Genomic DNA, 10,199 nt, shown 5'->3' with positions numbered 1-10,199 from the left:
TCCACAGAAATCATCTTGCCACGACTTGTGTTGCGCTGCCTTTGTTTTTTTTTGCCTGTGAAGTTTGGGGTTTGGGGAGCAGCCCAGGAGCGTTACTCACGCTACGCCCAGGGCTCCTGCTCCCTCCTGCCCGCCCGTGTCCCCACATGTCACCTCAGGTGCCTGCAGGTCTCCTGAGCCCGGGCCACATCACCCATTTTCCTGACTCCCAGGGGCACGGTTTGGGCTGGATTTGGGGACGGTGTCACCCCACTGGCCCTGGCTTATCTGCTCCACGGCTGTGCCCGGCTCTGCGGAGGATGTTGGCAGCCCAGAGAGTGGAAAAACAAACGGTGGAGGCATGGATCCGTGGTGAGAGCCTGAGCATGCAAACACGGTGTGCCATGCCCAGCCCGGCGCTGGCGGGATGCCCCTGCCCCGGCACCGCAGCCTGGCATGATGCAAGATGCTGCTGAAGCTCTGGAGGTACAAGAAATGCTCCTCCAAAGACAGTTTTCATCCATGGGCTTTGATAAAACAGTGGCTTGAACCCTCCACAAGCCCGCACAGGACTATGTTGAGGGAGCAGCCGCTGAGCTATGCCAGCACTGGAGGGGACCAATGCTCCCCAGTGCCTGGAGCATCTCCTTTCCTCCAGCAAGGGTTGCACGGTGGAAAGCATCTTGCTCCATCTCAGCTGAGTCGCGACTTGATGTCAGATTCACTCTCCCTGATCATCTTTAGCCTGTTGTTTATAATAAAATTCGAGCAATCCATCTCTTCTGACAAGAGGAAGAGTTGCTCCAGGAAGCCCTGGACAGGTCAACTTCTATATTAAGGGACTATTACTTGACGGCTTCCTGGCCATAAATAGCTGTCCAGCCAGGCTGGGGATTTTATTTAGAAATAACAAATGAAACAAGCCATAGAACTAACTTTATGACCTTGTCTCCCCTTCTTTTCCCACCCATCTCCCCTTCTCTATGGTCTTCTCCTCACCCCCAGGCTCCACAGGAGCCTCAGGTCCCCCTTGCATGTCCCCAGCAGAGCGTATCTCCCACCTCTCCAAGAAGCTGTAGAAACTCACTGGTGCCAGCTTTTGGGAGTGTGATATGGGTTTTGCGTCACTGATGATCCTCTGCTACAGCTCAGCTCCAAGAAATTATTTTCTACTTGGTTTTTGTTAAAATAATTGAAAATGAATTTTCGCCCAGACTGGCTGAGAGCTGGAAATCCTCCATTCAAAACATCCCCAAAACTGGATGCAAACAAATACACCTCCAATACATCCCTTATTTTTCAGTCCCTTGAACCTTCCTTTTAACTTTTGGAGGACTAACTTCCGATTTTCTAATGCTCGGAGTCAGCAACACCAGAAACAACCAGGAAATACAAAGGAAAAAAACAGCATTTCAGTATTCTTTTATTATTGGGAGGTTTTGACCATTTTTGTCATGTGGTTTGCCTAAAATAATAATGAAAAAAATCTTCGTCTGGAGCTGGAAAGGGAAGAGCAGCGTGTTTATTTCATGTATGACTCATCAGCTCAGTGTTGATACGCTAAACGCTTCAGAAGCTAACACTCTATAGAGAGATGATCGTTTTTAATATAAAACAGTAAATGTTTAAAACAACTGTTGCTTTTTTTTTTTTTTTTTCTCTTTTCATCCTGTTGTGGCCGATAAAACATAAGAGAGGCCACATAGTTTACATTTTAATAAAATTAAGTTATTTGGTGCCATGTTATTACAGTCTTTATTGGAAAGTGGAATAAATTGCACACAGAGGAGTCATAGGAGGGAGAAATCACCGCGAATAAACATAGATTCTGGGATGCATTTATTTGCTGGTTTCATCTCAAAAGGAAGAAGGCTTTCCTCAGGAAAACGGATGCAGCCCCGGGGCTCTGGCCTCGGGGAGGCAACCCTGGGTCTCTCTGGCCGAGGATGAGCTTTTTTGGGGAGCTGGTGCCACAGCGGGGCCATCCTGGCCCCATCCAGCCAGTGTTTTCCAGGCGTATCCTCCAAGGGAAACCTGTCCTGTGGCCACGAAGGCCCGAAGCGCTGGGGCAGCCCGTCCTCCTGCCCCTCCACCCTTCGCAGGGCCAGCCGAAAACCTTGGTCCCCGGGCTTTTTTATTTTTTTTGCTGGAGGTGGGGGGTTTCTAGGCCAGTGCCAGGGCGCACCAGGAGTCCTGCCGGAGGGGCACGCTCAGCCCGGGCTGGGGGGCCATGGTGGTGGGGGAGAAGGTGTAGTCCTCAGGCTCGAATTTGAACTCGCCGTGGCCGCCGGCCAGCGCCTCGTCCGACTGGCTCTGCGCCTGGGAAGAAGGAAGGGATGAAGAAAGTCATTAGAAAGCCTGTTATTAGCCAACGGGCCACTCTTCCCCCTTGTCATACCGCGGTGGTGGGACTAGGATGGCTTATGAACAGGGTGGGTTATCCCTGATGCTTCTGCTGCCCTTTGGAGGAGCCCGGAGCCAGGCAGGAAGGGTGCTCCATCCCCAGAAAGCACAAGGCCCAAGAGGGGAGGAGGCATCCCAGGGCCCATCTGCAATTATTTACTGACTAAACATGGCCAGTTTGGAGATCTCGAGGCGCGTGTATATTTTTTAAGAGCGCAGCACAAATCAGATTTATTGGTTTCAGCCAAAAAAAACCCCGTCCCCCCCCCCCCCCCTCTCCCATACGGCGCAGCTGGAGCCGCGCCAGGCGCTGGGGTGCTGGAGCTGAGCTTCCCCTCCATCCACACGTGGCCAGCCCCGGGAGGGGGCTTCAACCCAACGTAAAGATAGCACTGGGTCCCAAAATTTTGATGTGCGGGTTGATTTAGAGCCTTTTTTTTACCTCTGCCAAGACAAAATAGCAACCCACCCCGAAGAAATCCTCGGGGCAGAAGCAATCTGGGGTCTCTGACAGTGTTATGGCTCTGTGAGTGCTGAGCTCCTCGGGGCTATAAATGCAGATAAGGTATGCCCAGGGACCCTTTTCATGGGAGCTACAGAGGTTTCCACCCTGGGCTGATCCCACCAACTCGACAGGGTTGTAACTCCCAGGATTTCATGGCAGGAGATGAGAATTAAATCCAGCTCCACGCTGAGGCTGGTTCACAACCCATCATTTCTGCAGCAGCAGGGCTTGGACCTCCCGGTTCCTCACTTCAAGATGGAAGAGCTGGTGGAGAGCCAACAGGCTGGAGCCCTTCCTGGTCCACAACATCTTGGCTCACACTCCCTGCTTTCCTCAATCTGAGGCAGCCCACCAGGCTGGTGGCCCTCAACGCAATGAACTAATTGCTCAGCCTCATCAAGGCCCCCCAGGTCAGTGACTACCACGGTGTGTGGAGCATCCACCCCAACATCTCCCCATCCATCCCTGTGCCTCACCTGGGACACCGACGCGATGGTTTGTCCGGGATACTGCGAGGTCGTGCTGGGCTCTGTCTTTAAAGTGACCGTGCTGTCTGAGTTCGTAACGGAAGAGGGGGAGTTGGTGGCCGAAGTCGTAGACCCTGGAAGACAATTGGTACAGGAGGATGAAACCACACAGGTGCAGATATGCTCTTAAGGAAATTTATATTTCAATGGCCACCGTGACATCTCATGGTACGACTCTACTGTTGTCTTCCTCCACCACATCTCTGTCAGGGTAAGGCTTTGTATTTGGCTGCCAAGGTGCTGATGGAGGAGGAGGAGCTCCATTTCCCAGCCCAGCAGTGGTGGTCCTGGTACAGGTTGGACAGGCTAACGTTGAATGCGTCTTGATACCTTCCCATTGACTCTTTAATACACCATTCCCAGCCCTGGTTTTCCCCATTACTCAATTTAGCCCAGATCTGATTGAACACGAGCACTGCTGGGCTGGAGCTGGGTGGCCACAGCACAGAGGAACCTCACGGGAACATGACAGCAGTGAGATTTCCCACCCAGCACCCTCCTTCCACGTGAGGTCTATGCACAAATACAGGCTTTACATCCAAAGCAATCATCGGGAAAAAAAAAAAATCACAATATTATTCTCTAACAACCACAATTTCTTGCAGAAGACACGCTGAGGTGAATTATTCTCCAAGCCCCCATGACGGATCATAGCAGCACTCTACCTGTTGAGGTTTTGCCTTTGGTAATGTTTTTAGGCTTCCTTTTCCTCGTCTGGATGCTCTCCTTTTTCATGGCCAGAGGTCGTGGTACCTTGACATTGATAAAGTTTGGGATCATTAACACTGTATCTCACTTAGCTCCTTCCCACACACGTGTCACTCCCCTATTTTCGTGCTGTAGCTCATGCAAAGCACCTAAAGTCCTTGTCCTTCACTAAGCGCTATTTTTCTCTGCAACAGGCCTTGGCTGGAAGATGTATAAGGCTAACAGCTAAGGCTTTCCCACAAATTTTGTTTTTTCCTTTATTTCCTATTTTCCTTTTCCTGATTTATTGCTGACCTTTATGACAGGGCCCTATTAAATTACACTGACAGAATGAAAGCCTACAGGGCTCTGAGGGAATGGTCATGGGATAAAGAGACTTTAACCTTTACGGCAGAAGTTTGAAGAGGCCTGTATGGAGGGATGAAGTTTCCTCTTTGGCTGATGGACATGTTACCAACAGTTCCCATCCTCTGTGGGTAATTTTTATCAGCCAGGGTCCTTGTGGACTCCTTAGTATCCTTCACACATTCTTAATTACCACATCTAGGAGAAATACGCTCCTTATTTCCTTATCTGCATTTGGGGAGCTTCAGTCTCCAGCTACTGGAGCCTGGTAAAGTTTCTTTTTGGGAAGTAACTTGGTAAACAACCTCATCAAGAGCCACCCAGTGCCAGAAATCTCTCCTCTATGCAGGTACCTCCTGAGAGTGTTCCAGTACCCCCTGAGCCTTATTCTGGAGAACCTCAGTAGACTGAGCTTTTAACCACTCAAGGAGACAGGACTGGGTTATGGCTCTTCTGGATCCAGTCTGGAGACTGGTCCCTCGGGAGCTGATGTCCTGGACCTGCTGGCTGGTGATCCCAGTGCCCACAGGGTCCCTCCCAGCACGGACGTGGTCCTCACCCCGTGGAGCTTCATGTACAACCCGCAGGCGTTGCAGACGGGCTCCCCTTCGGCGTTCCTTCTCCAGAGGGTGGTATTGGTTGTGTGGCAGTTAGTGCAACATAGGCCAGCACGTCTCGATGAAGACTTAAAAACAAGCAAATGAAACAAACACACAAATGCACACACAGAAGTGATTAATTGGGAAGTTTCCTTTCGTATAAAAATAAAATCTGCAATTGCATCGATTTTCTGGAAAATGTGACACACACACGATAGCCAAATTCAGATCAAAGAAATTACATTCAAATGAGATCACTCCAATTTGCAAGTGTTTTTTTTTTTATCGAGCTTGATAAACCTGGCAAATATCTTTGCAGGTCATTGCACAAACTTCCAACAAATCTGCTGGAATTGATCAGGGCTCGGAGCAAAGAGAACTTTACTCCAGGAGATCCACTCAGAGGGAGAAAGAGATGGAAAATGCCAGCCAGGCTTTAAGCACATGAAGCAAACTCCTCAAACTTTAAGTGAACTCTTCTGTTTTTCTGCTCTCAGAACCACCACTAAAGTTAGCAACATCCCAATCAATCTCTGGTTTAAGACAACTGGAATCAATTGGCTGAACTGAGCAGAACCAAACTGAACTGGCCCACGACGGGACCAAGGAGGTTATTCTTTGCACGTCTCACAGACAATCTGTTCTCTTACAGGCTGCAGAAACACCGTGAAAACATTAATTAATGACATATTTTGTGAGTGCAGTGATTGCTGGCTCTGAAACGTTAATACTTCCAAGTGGAGAAGGAAAATATTCTGGCAGAAGCAGCGGACTTATTTCTGACAACCGTACTCCAAGCCACTGGAAAATTCTATATACAGACTTCTCAGCTCAATAGGCATTTCATTTGAAAGTCTCTTAACACTAGGTATTGAAACTATTTTAATAAAAGACTTTGCTAAGTATAAGATGCCAGTGACATAAGTAATTTCACAGGCTCTCCACATTCAGGTGTTTGAGTATGTTCTTCAGCCTTGAGAAGAATCACTTTGATTGCTCTCAAAGGCAGACGATAGGGATGCAGGCAATAAAGAACTCCCCGTTTGTTTATTCTTCCATTATTGCTTGATATCACGACTGAGCAATATGATGAATGAGGTGGGAAGAGCAGGAATAAAAATGAAATGTTTTTACAAGGTTAGCAGTCAAATAAAGATTGGCTTTGAGTTTCAAGGGACACAAGTGACGTGCCCAAGCTTTGATTCACTCGTTGCTCAGCAAAGAAGTCTCAGCAACTATTTGCAAATAGGGGTATTGCTTTGGAAATTATTTAGCTTTCAAGAAAGAACCAGGCAAAAATAATAATACACGGAGGTGTGAGCTGACAAGCCTGGCACAGAGGAGGGGACAGCAGTCCTCGTCCCTAATATGGGACGTGGTGTCCCAGCAAGGTCCTGGAGCAGCCACAGAGCTTCCCCAAAGGCTTTCAGCTGCTGGGGCTGTGCTGTTCACCCCTGTGACCGGGGGGGACCCCAGCCCCGATGGAGCAGAGGGAGGTGATGAGCACCTGACGGGTGCAGGGGCTCTGAGGTCCAGCTCCTGCCGTGGGTCTGGAGGGGAATTTGGAGGCTCTCAGCCCTGGGGTGACTGTGCCCGGCGTGGGCTGGTGAGATCTGTCATCGCCTGTGGATGGAGGAAGGCCAAGGCAAAGCCCTTTGGAAAGCCCCAAGATTTCTGGGCCACCACAGGTCCCTGGGAGTGAGGGACACACTGTCCCCTCTTCATAAAAGGCTTTGTCTGCGGTTTCCATGTACCTTCTACATCTCCTGCATGTCACTCTGTGGGCTGCCTCCTCCTCCTCACATCACCAGGGAGAGCAGAAACCATCCTCCATGACCAAATATTACAATTTAAACCCCAGAAACCCCAGGGGAACTTGGCCCTGCCCCACAACCTGCCAACTTAGCAAGAAAGAGACAGTCAAGGCTACTGTTGCTCACTGAAGGACGAGGGTACAATACGCTATTGCTGATTTCCCAGCAGTTCCCTTAAAAGAGAATCCATTTCTGCCTGCCTCCACCCGGCTGCCTTTGTACCGTTCTGACCTTGTCTAGGAAGTTGTTGACTTCAACATTGTGCTCCAGCGTTTATTTATACAAATGCAGCGTACACTCAAACAAAAACTCTTCGCGGACCGGGCTTGACAGCCAAGTGCTGCTGATAAGCTCAAGGAATGGTGAGTTGGTGCCTATCGAATCACCCGTGTGTGAGCGCTGCTTGGAGAGCCCAAAAAATTCAGAGCCAGCAGGGCAGGTCCTTCCAAGGGAGCCCAAAGCCATCAGAGACTTCGCTTCACTTCCTTTGCAAAGGTGGAAATGGAATCACACGATTTCGCAGGGAAAAAAAAAAGAAGCCTCTAAAGCCCCAGATTTACTCAACGCTTCTCTGTCCCACTTGCCAGCAGGATGGAGGGGACCTGGTGTTGATAGGAAAGAGGTTGCAGCAAAGCGTGCTGAGATACTCAAGCTCAGCTCCTGAAAACAGGCTCAGAATCTCCTGATCCGAGGCTCAGAGCCAAAGGCATCAGCATCCTCTGAGATTTGCCTTTTTTACCACAGCTCTGGGCAAACCTGCCCCTTGGAGGATGAAGGACCAGAGGGAACTGATGGCCAGGAGAAACCCAAGACACACACCATGAAGGCTGCACGGCTCTAGGGTCTGGCTAGATTGTCCCAGGACCGTGATCATTCCCATCCCCACCTTCCCCAAAAACCCAGCCTGAGATTGAGAATTGTAAAAAAGGATGAGCTGAAAAAATACCGCCTAAAAAAAATAACCAAACTAGCAAAAGTCAACTCCAGGTTAGTCCTTCCACTTGACCGTGATCATTCCCATCCCCACCTTCCCCAAAAGTGCCACCAAAGCCAGCCTGCAATTGCGAATTGTAAAAAAGGATGGGCTGAAAAAATACCCCCTAAAAAAAATAACCAAGCCAGCAAAACTCAACTCCAGGTTAGTCCTTCCATTCAGGGTGGTGTGGGATCTGCTGGGCACAGGAGGGCTGTCCCCGTGCTGCTCCAAAAACAAGGGAATTCCACACACAAGGCTGGAGCCATCCACCTCCACCGCCCGCTCCGGGATGGTAAAAGTGATGTGTGGCTTTTAGGATTGGGTCTGAGGTACCACCTTGTGAAACGCACCGAGAAACTTTGGCTGGAAAAGATACTGCCCAAAATAAAGAGCTGCTTCCACCCTGAATTAAGATAAATCCCTCCTGCTGAAAGCCCCGGTGCTTTGAATCCAGACACGGGCTGTAGCAGAAGGGCTGTCCCTGCGGCGTAGTGGATGTTGCCCTTATCTCAAAAAAAAAATCAAAACAAACAAACAAAACAAAACAAAAAAACACCAAAAAAAATGAACTAGCCACTACACTCCTCTTACTTGCCCTCATCCAGACACAAGCCAGCTGAGCTCTGCCCGGCCGCAGCCCCGCATCCTGCAGCGTTATCTGGGCCACGTTGCCTTCTCCGGGGCTTTCAGCGGGACTTTGCTTTGTGAAAACACAAGGCAGAGGAACTCCCAGCACAGCTACGACTTACAGAACAAAGGTCGTAACGTAAAGGACTTAAAGCAACCATTTTTTTTTTTTTTCTCCCCGTCGCCTGTATTTCACGGCGTTGTGAAACCGCCGATTTCATCGTTCCTAGAGCCGTGGGGTGTCACCCCCCTCCACCGCCCGGGTGAGGTGGTGAGTGGGGGACACATCCCCCTCCATGGGAGTCACTCAGGGAAGGGACATCCCAAGCCACAGGGCTGCAGGTCACCCCCTTGCTGACCCCACGCCTGGCACCCTCTTGCCCATCACCGGCGGATCCCCCTTCCTCTGGCGGAGCAGAACTCGTTGCAACATGACATTTCAAACCCTGGGGAAAACCCAAGATTTTGAAACGCTTCATTCCAAGGTCAGGATGGAAAGAAAGTCAACATTGCAGCCCCTTTTCTAAGCCATAACCCAAAATCCCCTCAGGTATTTCAACCTTACTGAAACGTTCCCCCCTGGGTAAGAATCAGCTCTGTCAGTTGGGCCTTGTCGCTATTGCATTGATAGCCCAAATAATAATAAAAAAGGTTGGGAGTTCTTTGATAATTCCCGGCAAGATTCGCTCGGCCCTGGGAAAACGGGTCTTAATTCTGCGAACAGGTTTTTTCCACTAGAAAACTTTGTTGAGTTTGCCCAAAAACGCCTCTCGTGCGGGGCTCTGCCAGCAAAGAGGGAGGCACAGGCAGGGAGCTCGGGGTCCCGCGGGCAGAGGGTGCAGGAGAGGCTGGATCCCCCCCACGCGCCCAAATAAAACACGGAATAGCAACGAGACCTCTCCCATTCCTTGGGGGAAAAGCTCTTCAAAAAAACACCACCAAACAACAACAACAGTGAAAAACCAAACCCTGGAAATTCAGCCTGCCCCACATTTTGATAACGAGACCTCTCCCATTCCTTGGGGGAAAAGCTCTTCAAAAAAACACCACCAAACAACAACAACAGTGAAAAACCAAACCCTGGAAATTCAGCCTGCCCCACATTTTGATGCCGGTTGGAAATGTGGAGCTGGATTTAATCTGGTTGGCACCCGGCTGGGACAGAACCAGCAGCGCAGCGCGGAGATTTGCAGCAGAGCCCGCTGCCCGGGCACAGATTTAATGCCATTACATTAAAGGAGACCCAGAGGGTTTCGGGTGAGACAGGCAAATCCCGTCGGATAATGCTAAATGTTTCACCGAAACGCCTCGATTTTGTGGCGCTGAACAAACCAGGGTGATTTTCCACGGAGCTGCTGCTCACTTCATTTTGCAAACCCAGAGCCACATTTCCGGGATCGGAATCAGAACGAAACATCTTGCTCAACCCCAGCTATTTTTTTTTTTTAATTTTATTTTTATGGTTTTCTTACGCGGAAACTTGTCGCTGTTGGGTTATTGCTAATAATTTGATTTTGCAATGCCAAAAAAAAAAAAACAAACCAACAAAAACCCAAACTGGGGGAATACACCGGGAGCGAAAGCAAGAGGAGCTCCCAGCTGTTCCCCAGCACGGCTCCCACAAACATCCTGTTTGTAATGACGGCTTCTGATGACAGGCTCTGAAACCAAAACTGTTACCACCAAATTTAAACATCCCAAAGCGACTCTACACAC

The 10,199-nt window shown here is 49.7% G+C and overlaps 1 protein-coding gene across 1 annotated transcript in view; it reads right to left on the bottom strand.

Annotated features, from left to right (window-relative positions):
* Positions 1 to 1,386: 1,386 nt before the first annotated feature.
* GATA5 (GATA binding protein 5) overlaps positions 1,387 to 10,199 on the bottom strand; it is a 12,108-nt gene continuing 3,295 nt past the window's right edge. The window contains exons 3-6 of the mRNA XM_014956877.1: positions 5,027 to 5,152; positions 4,080 to 4,167; positions 3,364 to 3,488; positions 1,387 to 2,298 (exon numbers count right to left, since the gene is read on the bottom strand). Coding sequence (XP_014812363.1) covers positions 2,143 to 2,298; positions 3,364 to 3,488; positions 4,080 to 4,167; positions 5,027 to 5,152 — 495 coding nt within the window. The 3' untranslated portion in view covers positions 1,387 to 2,142. The remainder of the gene's footprint in view (positions 2,299 to 3,363; positions 3,489 to 4,079; positions 4,168 to 5,026; positions 5,153 to 10,199) is intronic.

Source organism: Calidris pugnax, unplaced genomic scaffold (assembly GCF_001431845.1).
Source record: "Calidris pugnax isolate Ruff unplaced genomic scaffold, ASM143184v1 scaffold50, whole genome shotgun sequence".
Classification (NCBI taxonomy): domain Eukaryota; kingdom Metazoa; phylum Chordata; class Aves; order Charadriiformes; family Scolopacidae; genus Calidris; species Calidris pugnax.
This window is presented reverse-complemented; position numbering and strand designations above follow the sequence as displayed.